We start from the raw sequence: 19,088 nt of genomic DNA on the forward strand, positions 1-19,088 counted from the left end.
AAACTAATATAAAATAATATTGAATGTCAACTCTAATTGAAAACTTTAAAAAGGGGGAAAAATCAATAATATTGTGATAGTGTGGTACAGTGTTAGATGGTTGTTGGACTTAACAAAGGAAATATAATCAATAATGTGGTAACAAGTCTGTATAATGCTAGATGGGTACTGTTGAATAACTATGATGTACACCTGAAACTAATATAATATTGTATGTTAGCTATATTTTAATACAAATCTTAAAAAAAAATAGTTTGACAGCCTTGCTCCTCTGTCTTCTTGGTTCAGAGTTGCTATTGAACATCAGATCCTACTCTAGTTCTTGATCCTTTGCCTGTGATCTGTTTTACCCTCTAGACACTTCTAGGATCTTCTCTTTACTCGAGTCCTACAGCTCTGGGAAGTGTTCTTTGATAATTTCCTCCCTTCTTTTTTGTTTGTCCTCTATTTCTGGAACTCATATTAGTCAGATTAGTTGGCTCTCCTAAATTTATCCTCTAACTTTTTATCCTTCTTCTCCTATTTTCCATCTCTTTGTGTTTTTGGTTCTATGTCCAAGAAGAGTTCTTCAATTTTATATTTTAATCCTTTAATAGAAAATTTTCACTTGTACAATCATGTTTTTAATTACTAAAAGGTCTTTTTCATTCCTTTGCTATTCCTTTTTGTTGTTGTTGTTCTTATTTTATGGATACAGTATGACTTTGCTTTCGCTGAGGATATTATAGTGGTTTTATTTTTTAAGTGTGTAGTTTTCTTCTGCTGCCTGCACTGTCTCTGTTTTCCCTAAATTCCTTTTCTTTTGTTCATTTGATTTTTCTTTCACTAGAGGTTCTTTTCAAATGTTTAATAATCACTGGTTATCCATCCACATTTAAGAATGAGGCACTAAAGTGTGAACTGGAAGCTCTGTAGGACGGTTGACTGTTGACTAGTTGGGTTTCACTGTCTGGTTCTGAGTAAGGAATCAGGCCATTTCATTGGGGGACCCCATATGGCACTATCTGGAGATCTTCACTTTGGATTAGACAATTTCTCCAAAGAAGAATCCTCTGATCTCCTGCCGTGGGGATATCAACATGGTTGTCAACATCCTGGGAGCTGAGCTGTGGAATGTGGGTTGGTGAAGGTGGGAGTGAGGTGTCCTCACTATTTGGTATTTAGACTCTCATTTATTCCCCTTTCTTGCATTACAGAGCCTCACCCCAGCCTCAGCTGTGCTAGATATCCCAAGTCCAGACTGTCTTTGGTTTCCCTCTCTAGAAAGCAAAGCTCCCATCTCCTAGTGGTGTGGAGGGGACCTAGGGCCTAACCGCTCCTTAGGAAGACTTAGCTAATCTTCAGAAATTCATTTTACCTGTGAATTCTTGAGCCTCTCTAGGATTTTGTGGCTCAAAGCAGCCTGCATCTTATTTTCACCTCCTTTTCCACTCAACATACATAGGCCTTTGTTTTTTTTTAGCTTTCTCCAGTCTGTTCAGAGTCATCACTTACCCTCACTCATCCTCTCTTCAGTTTTCAACATTTGGTTGATGTTTCTTATTTGTTGTCATTATCTCTGTTTTTCACTGTCCTTGTGTGTTTATACCTTTTTCATTCTTTCATGTTTTTGGTGGGGAGTTGGAGTAGAAGGATGGGTTATGAGATACATGCATATGCTTCCTTGGAAGTCCAAACCAAAAGCCCTATTGAAAATGCTCTGGTTTTGTGATTCTAAGGTAATACCAAATCACTGCTGTCAGACAGCTGTTACCGGCTAGCCACTTTGGTTAGAATAATCTTTGCTCCCCTACTCAGGAGCAGGCAGCACACACCACCCACCTCCCACCCCTCAGAGGTTCTCAATGCCAAGGGCTACAGCCTCTCCTGTGGAGTCTCTAATAACAGGCTCCAAACAGCACCACTGTATTAAAACCCAGTGCCCTTTATAGGCAGGTGGTAACTGCTTGATGGTATGAATCATCCCTGGTTGACTTTCTTAACCCCAGGAACACTAGAGTTTATCTGCTCATTTGGTCTCAGAGATTAGAGGAGGATCAGCCCTATGGGGGAGTAAACTTTCTGTTCTGAGTCCAACCCTGTCATTGTCCTGGCCATGCTCTTCTTGCCTGAGGCTTTATCACTGCCAAGTGGAGAGTCACAGGCACACACAAAAGAGTAAAGGGTTGAGGGTGTGTGTGTGCTTGTATATGTCCTCAATTATTTTGTGAGGTAATGGGGTATAAACACTGAAATGAGTATCATGGTGAACAAAGATGTAATTAATTCACTAGAACTTAAATATTATATGAACATGAATTATATTTTACAGTTATATACACTTCCCTTAGGATTTAAAGTCATTTTCCAAGCAAACCTTCCCTCATTTTATATAGGACAAAATGAAGTTCACAGAACTTGCTGAAGTGTGTTCCAAATAGGACAGGGTTTCTCAAGCTCTCAGCATATTGATTTGTGTTTTAGACCAGATAATTCTTTGTTGGGGATGGGGAGAGGCTATCCTATGCATTGTGGGGTGCTTAGCAGCTTTCTGGGGCTCTACCCTATGGATGCCAGGAGCACCCTCCCTCCCCTCTATCCCCTCCTGCAATTATGACAACCCAAACACTGCCTCCAGACATTGCCAAATGCCACCTGGGGAAGAAAATTGCTGCTTGAGAACCATTACTTTAAACAAGCATTCTCTGCAGAGTCAGGCTCCCTGGCTTCATTCAAGATGAAAGCCAGGAACAAGTTTCTGGGCGGGGCAGGCATGTGTACATGCACATGTTTGCCCTCTCCTGGATGGCTGGGTCAGTGCAGTCAAGAGCCCCATAAACAACTATATAGCTAACTGCTATGGATAAACTAGACTACAGGTAGATCCCAAGATATGGTGATGGTGATGGAAAGGGCACTGAACTAGGAGAGTACTTGGCTCCAGTCTCAGCTTTGACATATATTATAAGCTCAGTTCTCTCAGTGTAAAGATGAAGAGGACAGATAAGATGAACTGTGGGGCAGTGGTTATAGGCTTGGGTTAAAAGTCACACAGGCTGACATTCACATCTTTGCACTGTCCCCTAATGGCTGACCAAGTTTGAGCAGGTTATGAGACTTTTTAAATCTATGTTTCATCACCTGTAATCTGAAGGCACTAATATCTACTTCTCATTCCCTTGGTGATCCCATCCAATCTCATGATTCTAAATGCCATATATATAGCTGTTATGAGGATTAAATGGGGAAGACTCTTAGAATAGTAGGTACAATATAGGGTTCACTATAACTGAGATAGATAGATCTGGCTCCAGTTCTGAAATTCACAAATATTTATTAAGCATCTGCTGCACACTGGAATTATGCTAGACATTAGCTATTAGGGGAAAAAAGGCAAACAAAAATAAGAAATAAGATACCATCTGAATGACTGCCAGGAATTCACATGTTGTTATGTTAGTCTATTCAACTCCCCTTCTTCTGGAATGTTTATAATTTCTCCTCCAACCTCTAAGAGTTCTTCCCCTACCCCCCACCCACGCCCCCCGCCATCCTCATTTTCAGTCAGTAACCCTACTTCTGGTTTCTCTGAGAAAATTTAAGCAATCAGAAAATTTCTGCTAGCACCTACCCCTCCATCTACCCATTATCAGTATGTGGCCATAATCCAACAACCCTTAATATGATAAACTGTCCAGGATCGTAAGGCCAACCCCCACCCAAGATCCTCTTTCTCAGCTGCTTGAAGATACCTCTTCAGAAATTCTCTTCTTCTTTCTTGCTTCATCAAAATACTCCTCTCTATGGAATCATTTTTAATTATCTCACGTCTTTAAACAAAAAAATCTGTTCTTGACTCCCTTTCCTCCTCCAGCTTCCTTGCCACTTCTTTGTTTCTTTTAACAAATTCCTCAAGATTGTCTCCACTTCCTCTTTCCAATTCTTCTCTCCCACTTTTTCTTAAACCCAGTCCAATTACAATCCACTCCCCACACTTCTCTGAAACTGTTTTGTTTTACCTCCATGTTGCTCAATTAAATGGTCAGTCCTTAGTCCTTGCTTACTCATCAGCAGCATGTGTCACACTGAACCATTCACATCTCCTTGCAATCTTCCACCAAGTTCCAGGACAGCACACTTTCTCTTCCCTGCCCATGGGTTGCCCCCGTTCTCCTTTCCTTGTTCTTCCTCATCTCTTTTAACATTGAAGCGACCAATGCACAGTCCTTGGATTTCCTATCTTCTCTCTCTACATTCATTCTAATATCATGGTTTCAGTACTATTTATATGCTCCCAAATTCCCAAATGTAGATCTCTAGCTGGGACCTCTCCAGAAACTTCAGATTCAAAGAGCTAACTGCCTACCTGACATCTCCTGGCTGCCTAAAAGATATCACAATTAACACAACCAAAATGATGTGATCTTCCCTAAAATACTCCATTCAAAGTCTTACCCCATCTCAGCTGATGGCAATCACACGCTCCAGTTGCTCAGAAAACCTCAGTGTTGTCCCCAACTCCTCTTTTCTTCACATGCCTTAACTAATATATCATGAAACCTCATAGATGCAGAATCCAATATGTCACACCATGTCCACCATTATGACCCTGTTCTAAACCACCATCATCTCCTCCCTAGATCACTGCTATTCATATGTAACTCAGATTATGTCACTATTCTGCTTAAAACTCTGTAATGACTTCCCAAAGATTAGAACCAATGTTCCTATAATAGCCTCAGGACCTGACCCATGCTCTCCTCAAGTATTCCACTCTGGCTGCATGGGTCCCCTTGCTTTGACCCCAGTATCCTGGCCTCTTGCTGTCCCCTTTGCCAAGAACATTGTCCTAGAGCTTCGTCATTCTGCCCTCACCCTCTTCGAATCTTTGCTGACATATCACCTCAATGAAGCTCTGCTCAATCACTAAATTTAAAATTATACCCACTTAAGTATTTCCCATTTCTTTTCTCTGTTTTATTTATCTCCATACCACTTGTCAACACTTAATGTACTACACAATTCATTTATTTATCTTATTTAATCTTTCTCTAGTTTCCAAATTGGAAGGAAAGTTCTAGTTCCATCACCTGTAACAGGGTCTAATATAGGAAATGTTCAATAAATATTTGTTAAATAAATGAATGAATGAACCAACCTTCTTACAGTAATAGATCTTATTATAGAGATTTGAGATGAGTTTCTTGGGATCTTCCTAGATCATCAATATAACCTGAGGGAAATTCCTCCTGCAGGTGGCTATAAATCTGGGTATCATAAGCAAGCTTTAAAGCATCTCAAAAGACTTTTAATGGCAGTTTCTCAAGAAAGGCAGTCCAGCCGGTTGTGATAACTTCCCAAAGGAAGCAGGGCCAATTTGGAAGGGCTCAACTTTCTGGCACATTCTGTGAACTTGGGCTCTTCCAGCAAATTGGCTCAAGTGTCCTGCTGGACCCCCAGCATGCTGACACCCATCTTGCCTGTCTCGCACAGGCTCAGCTTCTACTCTGACAGCATGAGGATTAGGGAAAAAGAAAATCTCGTTGACATAGAAAATCTCATTGACCTGTGATTTTTCAAGTTCTTTCCATGTGTAACATATCATTTAATACAGCTCTGATGTGACCTCACTTCCTGATTCAGCTACACTTGCTGAACTTATTCAGAGGCAACACACTGAGTTAAGAGACGCAGAAAGGAAAACATACAGTCCCTGCCCTCAAGATGTTCATACATTAATGGGGATGATAACACACAAGTCATATCTTGCATTACTGTTCTTCATAGGACTTATCACCTGATATATAGTATATTTACTCATGTATTCCCTCTTTCCTCACTCTCTAGTGACTTTGTCTTGCTAATTGCTGTATCTCTAGTACCCAGTGCACACAGTAGTCATGCAGTTATTATTTACTGAAAGAATGAAGAATATAAAAATGCAAAGAAAATGAAGAAGAAATATCTAAGTATACCTGGGGAATTTATAGGAGATTTTCTAAGAAATATAATACTCAAAACACTGCTTGAAGGATGACTAGTTTTCCAAGTAGTCTGGGGTAGAAAGTTGGAGTGAGAGTTGAAAGAAGAGGTGATTCTAGACAAAGATCACAGCAAGTGCAAAGACACAGAGACATTCATGGAAAGTGCTTTCCTTTGCACCTTCCCAAAGGGACCACCAACTTCTGAAAAGCAGAAGCTGTTTCAAATCTCTCTTGTGCAAGATCCCTCTGCCTATCCTAGAACAGGTCTGGTACACTAGCTGGCTTTGTGAAATAAATTCCATTATCTTCTATAATAGATCTCTAGTAACTAAAAACATAAAATAAAATAAAAATATTTTCTTTTAAACTGAGTTCTTTAATAAGCCAGGCAGAGCAAAGAATAAACCACAAAGCTGAAGCTAATAAGCAGATATTCCTTAGTCAACATTAATTCCTACTGCAAGGAATATATATGGCCCTTACTTATTTGCAAAACAAACCTCTGGTCCCATCTCAGCCCCCTAACATCCTTGTGAGGCAACCTGGGGAAAGCATCACTTTTCCATTGCAAAAATGAGAAAAGGGAACCACAGAGAACTGACATATAAGGAAGGCCAGAGACAGGCTGGATCCTTCATGGGAAACCCTCTGTCTGGCCCTGCTGCACACTTTCTAAGCACGGCCCTTTGCCTGTCTTAAGCATACCAAGTACATCCCTGGGTTACTTCTTCTAACTGAAGCACAGACTGGAAGGAAATCGCCCCACTCCCAGCTCCACCAAACGGGCCTTTTCCATTGTTCAGACTCTGGGGCTTCCAGACCACCTTAGTGACAACTGGGGGCAATCAGATCACATGAGCTCTTTCCAACCTGCCAATTGCACCTGCTAGATTCTCAAGGTTATTAGGGTTTTCACATGTTCCCACTGGATTTTAGTAGTTCCTGTCATGTTGCTGGTAGCAGATAAGGACTAATAAATCTCATTGTTGGGGGCCTTAAAATGCTTTACTTAAAAAATTCCCAGATAAGCCAGAATTTCTCAACTAGTTCAAAGACTGATTTACAGTCATTAAACAAATAGATCATCTGGACCAAAGTCATCAACCTAAGTTCATTTTTTCTGTATTTTTTTTTCTTTTTACACATTAAAATACTAATTCATTCAACCATCTTGACACAATAAAAAATTCACAGCTGTTTATCCACTGAGGACACCCCCACACGACATTGGGCATAGGCTAAAGAGGGAGCCTGTCTTCACTGTAACTGCCTGGGGGGACATGAAATCCTGATTGTCCCTGGTGGGACAATCAGGTGCTGTGCCTATGTCTGTCACCACCCAGATCACCTGCATCTTTTCCTGAGTCTTAAGAGTGGCTCACAGGCTCTCTAAGCACAGCTGGGCATCTCCTGAGATAAAATGATGTGAAATAAGGGGAGGCAGCTGCTGACCTGCCCTGGCCCAAGCTGTTGCTCTGACACTGCGGAAAAAGGCCTTTGAAGACAAAAGGAGTTTTGTGCACCATGGTCAGTCCACAAGTAAATGGAAAGGAGACTCAGGTGACCTGAATGGATGCCATTCTGGTTTTTATAAACCCCAACCCCAGGGAGGCAGAAAGGTGGTCACTGTGTGAAGTGTAAAATCAGCTTGCTCATTGATACTGCTGTTAGTCCTGGTAGCCACTTTTCTATTCTGCCCCTCTATTCCTCTCGCTCTTGCTCATTTTGCTCCTTCCACTGACAGAGAACTACTATATTTTAATACATGACCCCTGAGGTGGCTCTAGAAAGACGTGCTACCTTCAGCCCACATAGCAGCCTACCGTCTCCTTACCCACCTTGCTCTCAGTCCCGGAGAGAAGCACCCTAGGCCCTGCGCCCAGCTTGGACCTAAGAGGGGGACCTAGAGGAGCACCATGCTGGAAACTTGCCCCTAAGTCCGCCTTGAGGCCTGTTCCTCTCTGACTGTACCCCCAACTCTCAGGACTGGCCCTCTCTTTGTCCTCTGTGTTTGGTCGTGAACTTCCTGAATCCCCTTTTGCCTTTCTCTGTGTTTTCGGATCTGGCAATTTCCAGCCCAACCTCTGAGAAGCCTTCTCCAACTTGTTCTGGTGCTCTCGTGACTCCCCAAATTTCTCCTTTCCTGATGTTCATCAACCTTTGCCATGAGCACATTTTTAACTGTCAGTCTTTTCTGCTCAACTCTACTGTGCTGTGGTGAGGGACCACCACTGTTCTCCAGTCCCTTGCGCAGGACCTCATCCCCACAGTGCTCACCTAACTGTTGTGAATTAAAGACCAAATTAAGGACTGTGCCCTGCTCTGAAGCTTGGAGGTTTAGCCACAGAGACAACTTCCCTCATCCCATAAGGAGAGTGGGTGGGCGCCACGCCCTGCCACCTGCTGCCACACCTCACTCCCAGCCACTCTGGTTTCAACCTCTGGCCCTGCAGCCACAGGCCCCAAACATCCCACTGTGGACATGGCCCTGTCCACCAGCCAGCTGCTGTGGTCACAGTACTGCTTCCTCTTGAAAAGACAAACCTGAGGAGGCCTAATGTTGACTTCCTAGCTTTGTATCCCCGACACAGGAAAATGTACAATGGGGGAAAGATTATAGGATCTATTCTAGAGCTCTGGAGTCAGAGAGCCATCCCACTTCCTAGCTGGATGACCCTCAGCAAATGACACTCAGAACCTCAATTTTCTTGCCTATACCTTGAGCATAACAACACATACACTGAAAGGGGATTTTGATGCTTATAACATCTTGTAACTAGGGTTTGGCCAATGGGGTGTAAGTGGAAGTGCTGTTATGACTGCTGGGTGGGGGTGAGGGACGGAGGAACATGCTCATCTTCCTCCCTGCCACCTTCCTAAAGGCTAGAGAAGGCCTGCTTGTTGGAGCCCGAGTGTCCATTTCAGCTACAAGGTGGAAGAAAATGGTAGAGGCTGTGGCCAAGAGAGAAGGTACCTGGGAACTTGACCTCTGAAGGACTATGCTGGCATGGGGTCTCCTTGTGGATTTCATTTATGTGAGAGAGAAATTACCTTATATTTTGTTTAAGCCACTGTTTTGAGTTTTCTATCATTCAGACAAGCCTCATGCTGATTGATTACAGTCCTGTACCTGTTTGACCAGGGTTCCTTCCTGGATAGTTATCAGAAGTTCACTGCAGGCCTTCAGCAAGCTTCCAGAGACCCCCCAACAGAAGAGACTGCCCCTATAGCATCTCTGAAGCTGGAAATATGGGCTTCTAAAGGCTGTGTATTGCAGAGAGCCTGCTGACCATCTTGAAGTATCTCTGAGAGGTCAGTTTACTCCAGAGGAGAGGGAAGAGAACCCAGTTCACTAAGAACCTACTGCAAAGCAGTTGTTCTAACATACATGACTGGAGCTAAACTTGATAAATCACTAAGGAATCACATTAGCCTTGTTGATTTGGCATCTGCTGTGGTTCTTAACGGCCTGGTGACAGTTTCAAACAGCACCTTACACTTTGTACTCATATCAGAGTGTGAATCTGGGCCTTAACCAAATCAAATGAAGGAGTTAGAGAAGATCTAGAGCAGTGCCACTCAAAGTGTGGTCCACAGACTGGCTGCCTGTCCTCACACCGTGGTTCCTAGCCTGTAGTGAGATAAGGAGCTTGTGCTGGAATGTACATCAACTGTGTCACTAAGCCCACTGTTTCTTTCTGCTGACATTGTTTTTGCATAGTAAGACTTTCTCGATGAAGGAAGCAATGAGTGATATACATTCTGGCCTAAGCTCCTTCTCTGGTTTGAGACAGCACTTTGAATAGCACAGCTCTAGAATGTGATTTTGAAAATATGGAGATATTTAGTCCTACCTCAAACCAAGTGAATCAGAATCTCTGAGGGTGGGGCCCAAGCACCTGTGTTTTAGTAAAGCACCATAGCTGATTCTGAGGAATGTCTGGTAGAAGCCCACGGTACAGATATGACAAGAGGATGGAGGCTACAGTGCCATCTTCTCAGCACCAAACGAACTTCAGTCTGGGCTTGCTTTAACTTAAACTGGCTCTGTTGCGCACAACGACAGTTTATTAGGGCCTTTCCAGGGTTCTTCTTTATCACCTACTAATTTGATAGGAATTGGTAAATTATATTGGATAAAGCTTAAATCCAAAAGAGACATTTGATAAGATTATTTCTATAGGCTCTTTAAAAATATTGTCATTTTTTTCCCTAAAGCTCTTTCAGTCCTTACTGAATTTCTTCTCTCGTGAAACATAAATCCAGCCTTTTTAAAGCCAATACAGAAGAGGAAAAAGAATTTTCTTGACTCCCATTATAACAGAGACCCAAGCACCGTCACTGTCGTCATCAGACACCTCTAATCCACAAGAGGTTTGGTCCCTATAAAAAAAGGCCGATGGGTCCAAAATGGGGAGGGTTTCTGTTCCTGACTCCAAGGTGAAGCCCACTGCCTTTACCTGCAGTCTCCAGGCTCAGGATCACAGCCACCCAGAGGACCCAGAAGAAGATGAGGATTGCAAATGTCCACAGTGGCTGGAACAGCACGAAAGGAGAGCTGCTAATGGCTTTATTTGTGACCTAGAGAAGTTCAACTGCCAATTTCTTTTTCTTTCTCAGGACAAAAATCAAGACAAGCAGAACTGCCTGGTTAGAAAGGGATAAAATAGTGAAGAACTGAGAAGAGCATAAAACAAACCCTAATATTGTACTGATATCTCAACAAACAGTTCTTTTAAGATAGCTACTCACTGCTTTTATTATCACTGAACAGATAAATTCTCAAACACAAATTGAGCATGCTGGTCCCTAGGCTGGATTCTGCAGCTGTAGTAACAGTGAACAGGATGTCATCCCTGCCCTAGAGGAGCCTGCAATCTGGTTAGAGAGCAAGAGAAAATGCAAAGAAAATGAGAATAGATCCTCCAGGGTCAGGGAACAGTCTTTTATCCATCCTCCCACCTCAATACCTGAGCTACTCAGGGAATGCTGAAGGACTGCAAAAGGCAGGGAACACAAGCATGAGGGAGGACAGTGATTATGCCTTAAAGAAACTTCTGTGACTTCGTCTCTTAGCTCCCTGCATATAAATATCATATTAAAGAAACAAACCACCTTTGTCCCCACATTCTGGCCCAGTCACTGCTATCTCTCTCATTCTGTGCACTGGTGAGTTTCTTCAAGGAGGGGCCTTGCCACAGGGGCCAAGCCTCAACTTCACTCTAGTGTGCTCAAAGCAGCGAAGTGCTGCATTTCAGCCTGTGCTCCTAGGCTGATGCTCTGAGCGAGGCTTTAATGCCATTTACCCAGTTTTTTTCATTATCACTAGCAGTTATATTGAAGCTATTTCAATACTATTCACAGCAGCCACCATCTTCTCAGAACAACATTTTCAAGTTGATTTACAAGGCATCTGCTGGGAACTCAGAATGCAGGAACATATCCCCACCCAAGTGGTCTTGGTAGCAGATGAGGATCTTCCCAGAATTCAGGATACTAGGTGAGACTCTTGGGGTCTCTGCTTGGCTCCAACATGTGGGGAGGGCGTGAGGAGAGGAGAAATGGGGGCTCCAAGGTGAGAATGAAGGGATGAGGGTTAGGGAGGTGACGTTCCTTCCACTTCTATTCCTCTCTTACTAATGTGGGTTTTCTTCTCTCTTTCCCTTGCCTGGGAGAGCAGGAACAAGGAGAGGGGAGTAAGGGAAGAAGAGGGGCAGCCGACATCTCCTCTTTCCCCTTGGAGATCAGCGAGTGCTACGGACAGGGAGTGGTCCCTGACTAGGGGACATAACCTGGCTTTCTCTCCCTGTCCTCCTTCCCTCATTTTGTGCAGGGGTTTGCGGAGCCAAGATTGGGTTAGCAGGGGGAAGCTGGCAGGCAGTGGTTTCCCAGGGTATGGCCGTCCTCTTGCTCCATAGCCTGCCCAGCTCCTCAGCCTCTGGTCTCAAGCCAGTGAGCACTGGGGGTAGAGGGGGGGCGCTCTCTGGTGGGAATTCAAGCTTCTCATCAGATGCCCCCTTGAGAAGAGGGAACGCTACACCCCTGTGGGCAAGCTTGTAGTACTATTCCCATTTGACAGATGAGGAGACTGAGGCCTAAGAGGCCTCATTTTTCCAAGGTCACAGATTGGGGTGTGGATTTGATTGTAGACCCGAGATTGCAAAGGCTGGGATCTTTCGTGGTGCACCATGTCACGGTATTCCTTGCTTTGTAATTCACCTTATCATGGGACATGAGCTATCTGTGTGTTGTGTCTTGCTGGCTCCATTGCGTAGTGCAGGGCTCTGTTCACAGTAGGGCTCAGTAAATGGTGATGACGATGAAGAGTCTAGGGCTTTTATGAGAATAAGCTCATCCAGAGTCATACGTGCCAAATGAGTGTGTGTGAGCTCTGGTTCACTTCTACCCTCTGTACCAGTCAGGGGTTGGTCCTCACAGACACAGGTGAAAACAGCCCCTCTCTGCCCTCACATCCTCCCCTTTCACTCACCTGACACATGGTGAGGAGGAAAATTCACCTCGGACCCTGGCATTTGGGTGGCCATTAAAGGTTCAGTGTGTGAAGACAAAGGAAGCACTATGGAGGGCTCAGGGAGTAAAGGGGCTCTCTCCACAACTCCCAGCCCTACTCCTCCCCTGATGCCCAGCAGCCCCAGCACCTGGCCTGGGGTACAGGGGCCCTTTTTCCCCAGCCTCCTTCACAGGACCTGGCTCAGCTATGGGCTGCTCCTTGCCTGAGGCTGGATAAATCCGGTGCTTTACCTCATCACACACTTGCTCTCTGAGCACAGTTTTTGTGAAGAACACAGACCTAAACTCACTAGTAAGGAGGAAATGTGAAGAATGTACTACACATGGGAACTGAAGGGTTTCCTTAGGAGAGAACTGAGTTGTGAGAGAATCTGTTTGCTGAAAGAATGAATGGGCTTCTGGAAACTGCTGATGAATGCTCCTCCACAAAACAGTAAGCAACGCTAGCAAAGGTGATCACGGGTCCCCTGAATTCACTTCCAGACCCTCTCCAGGGTCCTCGTGATTCCAGCACTTCTGATACTACCTCGGGAGTGATGAACCACCCTCCCCCCACAACCATATCTGCTGCCTCAACAACACTCTGTTGGCCTGTTTTCAACCAGAGAGTTCACCGGGAGACGGCAGGTTCTTGGAACACCAAAATAACCCAGCAGCCTGCAGGTTTGGAAACAAAGGGCTCTCTGTGCTCGAGGGCAGTGTGCGCTGTCACACTCTGAGAGAGCAGAGCATCCATCCTCACAACAGGAAACAGGAACTGTTTTAAGTCTGCCCCCTCTCCACCTTACAGTGTCCACCTTACAGCCACTTGGGGTAAAAATGGTTCTATCTTCAAGGACAATAAATCAGCACAAGTAACAAATCAAACTCTGAGAGACTGTAGAAACGACTTGGAAAGAAGTCTTCCTTAAGACATCTTTTTCTTATTTGTTGAATGTTTTTATGTATCCCCATGAAGGAATCTCAAATAAAACCTGAACTATGTGTCCATTCACTACATGAATACGGATGTACACTCTGAGGTGAAATAAAATCACATTCGAGCTGTTTCTGTTTAAAATCCAATTATTTGGATTTCAGAGTTCTGCCTGGCTACTTGACCTCTTACTGGCAGCACGTTTCTTACCATGAGAACTGTAGATACAACAGCAAACCCCAGAAAGCAGGTCATATTTTCCCTTTCTGTGTCCAATGCTATGCTGAGGTCATTGGTGTAGTCATAATACAGCCACCATAAGACACTGCAGACAACTGGAAAGCAAAACACTGTGGCACTCAGCACCTGCCATCAGGTAACCACCCCCTTCACCCCCAATCCCAAAATGTGGGACCATACACCGGGTTGCCAGGCTCAGGCAGTAGGTCCCAAATCCATAGGCTTTACAGCAAGATGAGCTCTCTGAAGGAGCTAGACAGGGCCAGGGCAGCCCCTAACTCCCACCCCCCACTCCAGATCTGGAGTAGATTCTTATCTTTGGGAGGTGAAGTGCATTGACCCCAGAATACAGGTGTGTCCCATCAGCCCAGCCCAAAGGTTGGGTCTGAGTGTGAGCAGGGAGGAAACTCCACCAACAGGATGGTGATAGGAACAACATTAGAGTACAAAGTGTAAAACTTCCAAACGGGCTCTGCTGGTGACAACTCCTACAAGAGACTAGAAATGGGGTTGGCACCTATAAAAACGGGCAGACACCTTAAATTGCAAATGCTCTGCATTCAGGCACTGCCACCTACGCCATAGACAGTGACTGGGAAGGTCACAGTTGTCTTTACTAGTTGTAGATGGGAAAGCATCCCTCACCAGCTGCAGTGCAGGTACTCCAGCCCAGGCACACTGTGTACCTGTGAGCCGTGAGGCTTGAAGTGGCTGAGGGCACAGATGATTAATGGGGATATGAAACACTATGGCTGTACCAATGACTAAAAACTCAAATACCCCACACCAGTTAGTAAATAGCTGCTGCCTTGAGCCTCCTCCATGTCCCTGCCTCTTGGACTCCTTCTCCCCACATTTCTTGGATGGGCCCCAAATCCAGCAATGAATAGGGAAACAGTGGGCACAGGAGAGGGTTTCCAGGGACCCAGCTCAGGGCCTACATGTCGTCAGATGGGTCATAGCCTTTGCATGACAATGTGCAAATTGAGCAGAAATCCTTTAAGAGGCTTCCAGCAGGCACTGGAATTGTCTTTTAATTTTATGGATAGCAGGTCACTCAAATGGCAGGCTCATCTCAGAGGGCATAGTGTAGAAGACACAACAGACTGGGCATTAACTCTGCCATCACCTGTGAGATATAAGCTACTCCCCTTGCCCTCCCTGGGCCTGTCCTCTCATATGTAACCTGGCGGGGTTGGATGAAATGACTCTAAGATCCCTTTTAGCTCAAAAATGGCATCTTTTAAGTTCTATACTTAACAGAAAGGCTTTTCTATTAATCAAAAAGAAATAAATCAAGTGGAAATACTTACACAACAGTCCAAAAATAACCAATGCAATGAAAGTGTGAACCAGAAGGGTGGTGATGAATCGGAAGGTGAACACCATGGCCAAAGACAAGCCTGAAAAGTTAAGCAAAACAGAAACTACAGCAACCAAGGTGTGAGGGAGATGATGACTAAACTCTCCAGAAGAGTGAGGGCTGAAGCATAGATGAGTTCAGTCGCTACTATAAGCCAGCTTCTGAAAGTGCAAGCATTCTTCTTGAATTTAAAAAAAAAAATTTAAGCCGGTTTTATTCCTAAATACTCAAAACATTTTTTTCTTTCAAGTCCTAATGAACCATTTAAAATTTTTTATCATACTTAACTCTTTTAACTTCTTACTGGGCTTATGAAAGCTCTCACTTTTGGGTGGCCGGATGGCTCAGTTGGTTGGAGAGCCTGCTCTTAACAAGGTTGCCGGTTCAATTCCCGCAAGGGATGGTGGGCTGTGCCCCCCCACCCCCCACAACTAGAATGGCCACTGGACTTGGAACTGACCTGTGCCCTCCACAACTAGATTGAAGGACAACAATTTGACTTGGAGCTGATGGGTCCTGGGTAGGGTTTCCGGGTGGGAATTCCCACCTGTTCTCAGGAATTTTTCTCGCTTTCCTGTTCCAGAATCCAGAGATATAAACTGTTTTCTGTTCTCCTTGATTAATCATTTCCACAAAGTGATGGCCAATACTACCAACCACCTGGGTTCAAGAAGCCGATTTTCCCGATTTCCCAACCAACTTTTCTCAGGATTTGGGAACAGGAAAGCAAAAAATTCACAAGAATAGGCGGGAGTTCCCTCCTGGAAACCCTAGTGCTGAGAAAAACACACGATTCCCCAGTAAAGTCCTGGAAATACACACTGTTCCCTTTCCCCAATACAATCTTTTAAAAAAACCAAAAACCAAAAAACCTCTCACATTAAGTGTTTTCAGATATTCTTATTAAATAAGAAAGATTAATGCCTTTAAAAATGAAAAATTTAAGATTTCAATTATATGGCAAGCTGTGTAAAAAAATCTGCATATTATTGTCCAATATTTGGGTTTTTAAGTTTATAAATTTATTCTAAGTATTACAGTGAATTTATAAATACTAGTTTACTTTGTTTTTCTGAGTAAGAAATCAGGATTACATATAGCTGTTTCAGTGCAGTAGTTAAGAACATGGGTTTGGAATCAGATCTGAGTTGAGTCTCACCTCTGCCACGTACTCTACTAGGTGTGTGACCTTGGCCAAGTCACTTAGCCTCTCCAAGCCTCAGGTTTCCTTTCCTGCAAAAGGCAATAGGATTCTGCTAAGGTTTGAATGACTTAAGAGTATGGGCAGCCAGTTAGCTCAGTTGGTTAGGGTGTGGTGTTCTTTACAACAAGGTTGCTGGTTCGATCCTCACATGGGCCACTGTGAGCTGCGCCCTCCACAACTAGATTGAAACAACTATTTGAGTTGGAGCTGATGGGTCCTGGGAAAACACACTTTAAAAAAAAAAGTAAGAACAATGCCTAGCACATTTGAGTCATAAGAACTCTGGTGACCAGTTAAGCATCCCAAGCATTCAGGAATTAGTAATATTTTGGTACTGAAATTATGGAAAACTCAATTTGTAAACTGGCAAAATCATGTTCATATCTAACAAAAGAGTTTCTTTCAACCCAGAGGTTGGGAGGCAGACAGTGTAGAAAGGGGTAGATAACGGGCTAGTATTATTGCCCACGGCAGCAGAGTGTATCAACTTATTCAAAGAGAAAATCAACTCTTAAAGGGGCTCATCAAGCTGAAACATAGAAAATGGGAAGTCAAAGTGGGTAGCTGTTTCTACAAAGGCCCGGAAGAGGCATGTCCTGACTCAAGGCCTTGACCTGCCCACAACCCAAAGAAAGTGCCCCTTGGAAGAGTTGGCCAAGTCATGCCATTGCTGGCTGCTGCTATTTGACCTGGATGCACAACTCGTCCCACTGCTCACTAAGCGGCCTGCTGATCCGGCTTGCCTCCAGGAAGGTCGGAAGCCATGTGTTTCTGGTCCCTCTGGCAGCTGTACTTTTCATGGCCAGTTCATAAACTGGCATTCTGCTTTGCACATCCATCTTTATGCAGAGCTTAGGACCAGGCACTAGAACATGGTCACTATGTTAGGGCACCCCCACCTCATGAGGCCTCTTGGCAGAGAACCAGCTGGTCTTCCCCCAATTATATTGTCCCCTCTCCCACTTGAACCTGAAACATTGAAAATACATCTATAAAGAAAATATACACAGTGAAGTTTTATATTTAAGAAGTTAATTTACATTGTACAATACACATAAGTGCGAGAAACTTTGGCAATTCATAAATCATCACGAAATAAAATTAACTGAAACTTACCTAATGAGAGGATACACAGGCCAAGGATTGTGTCTCTTCCTGACATTATTCCACTTAGAATTCGATGGAGGGTGTCAACATCATTTACCAAAACAAATGCAAACAGAGAATAGCATTCCGGTGTTTGAGGGATGCATCGATTAAACAAGGGAAAAGACTTGCTAAAAATAAAAGATGGATTGGTAAAGAGGTTTAATTACTTATCTTTAAAAAACATGTTTATTTAAAATTCTCAACAACCAAGAAAGCATAAGATATGCAGTAATAAAAAAAGGTTTACCACCCTGTGTGCAAAGTATCTCTTAGTAAACCAGGCAACTGTGTTGCTATAGTGACTAGCTGATGCTCTGGATGGAAAATGATTATGGGCACTCCTAGAAACCAGACACCTGAATTTGGAGAGCAACCTGCTGACTCTCATGCCTAGGGCCCTTCTTAAACACAAACTAGGAACTCCAACATAAGAATCCCATTTCTTATGTTTAGGTCTAAGATTTACTCAAATTAATTTTTGTGTATGAGGTAACAGTCCTCATACAAAGTCATTTTTTCCTGTATCTTTCCACTTATTTCTGCATGATGTTTAAAAATACTTATTTTTCCCATGAAATTGCTTTGGTACTTTCACTACAAATCATTGATCACATACATGTGGTTCCATTTCTGGGCTCTCTATCCCGATCCACTTACTTATTAGTCTCTCCTTATTCTAACACCAAACTGTCTTAATCACTGTAACTTTATAATAAGTCTTGAAATCAGATGGTGTGAGCCCTCTAACTTTGTTCTTCTTCAAGAATCTTTGTGGCCCTAGGTCTTAGCTTTTCTGTATTTTTGAGAATAAACTTGTCAATTTCTACAGAAATTATATTGGAAGGATTGTGTTGAACCTGTAGAGCAATTCGGAAAGAAGTGACATTCTAACAATATTAAAAACTTCCAATTCGTGAATAAGGAATATTTCTCTACCTATTGAGGTATCAGTGTCTCTCAGCAATGGCTTTAAGTTTTCAGCTGAGGTTGTCCATGCTTCCTGTTAAATTTATTCCTGAGTATTCTATATTTTGATGCTGCTTAAGCTAGACTTAAAAAATTTATTTCCTAGTTGTTTGCTGCTAGTATATAGGAATTCACTTTGACTTCATATCTTGCAATTTCGCTAAGTGCACTTAGTTATTTTTAAAATTCCTTTGCGTTGTCTTTTTTTCAGCCAAAACAGTGGAATTAACTGTACATAATAATACACACACACACACACACACACACACACACACACACACACTATAAGTTATAGAGAATAAAGCTTATTTTGGCAGATAGTGTTAAACAAAATTAAAGTTGTACACATTAGTATCATAACTCAACATCCTTAATTTGGTATAAATGTGACACATTTTCTTGCTTTCCTGTGTTCCACTAAATCACCATAACCTAAACTGCTTTATAAAACTGATACGTTGAAACTTAGCTTTACTGTTTTCCACAGAGAGGTTAAGTAACCTTTTGATTATCTATGTAAATAATTAGGCCACCTGTAAATAAAGATGGTTTCATTTCTTCCTTTCTTTTTCTTTTCCTTACTTCATTGCAATTCTTAGGACCTCCTTTACAATGTTGAGTGAAAGTGGTAAGAGCAGATATCCTTGACTTATTTCTAATCTTACGTGGATCAATAAATAGTTCACCATTAAGTATAGATTAATTGTAGATTTCTTATAGATGACCTTTATCCAACTGAGAAAATTCTGAGTTATT

At 43.0% G+C, this 19,088-nt stretch overlaps 1 protein-coding gene across 1 annotated transcript in view; it reads right to left on the reverse strand.

Moving 5' to 3' along the window:
- SLC44A3 (solute carrier family 44 member 3) overlaps nucleotides 1–19,088 on the reverse strand; it is a gene marked incomplete at its 3' end in the record, with an annotated part of 88,076 nt that overhangs the window by 53,820 nt on the left and 15,168 nt on the right. The window contains 6 exon segments of the mRNA XM_081026183.1: nucleotides 7,935–8,106; nucleotides 10,424–10,544; nucleotides 10,548–10,610; nucleotides 13,621–13,745; nucleotides 14,964–15,053; nucleotides 17,334–17,494. Coding sequence (XP_080882309.1) covers nucleotides 7,935–8,106; nucleotides 10,424–10,544; nucleotides 10,548–10,610; nucleotides 13,621–13,745; nucleotides 14,964–15,053; nucleotides 17,334–17,494 — 732 coding nt within the window.

The sequence above is a fragment of the Rhinolophus hipposideros genome, assembly GCF_964194185.1.
Source record: "Rhinolophus hipposideros genome assembly, chromosome: 19".
Classification (NCBI taxonomy): domain Eukaryota; kingdom Metazoa; phylum Chordata; class Mammalia; order Chiroptera; family Rhinolophidae; genus Rhinolophus; species Rhinolophus hipposideros.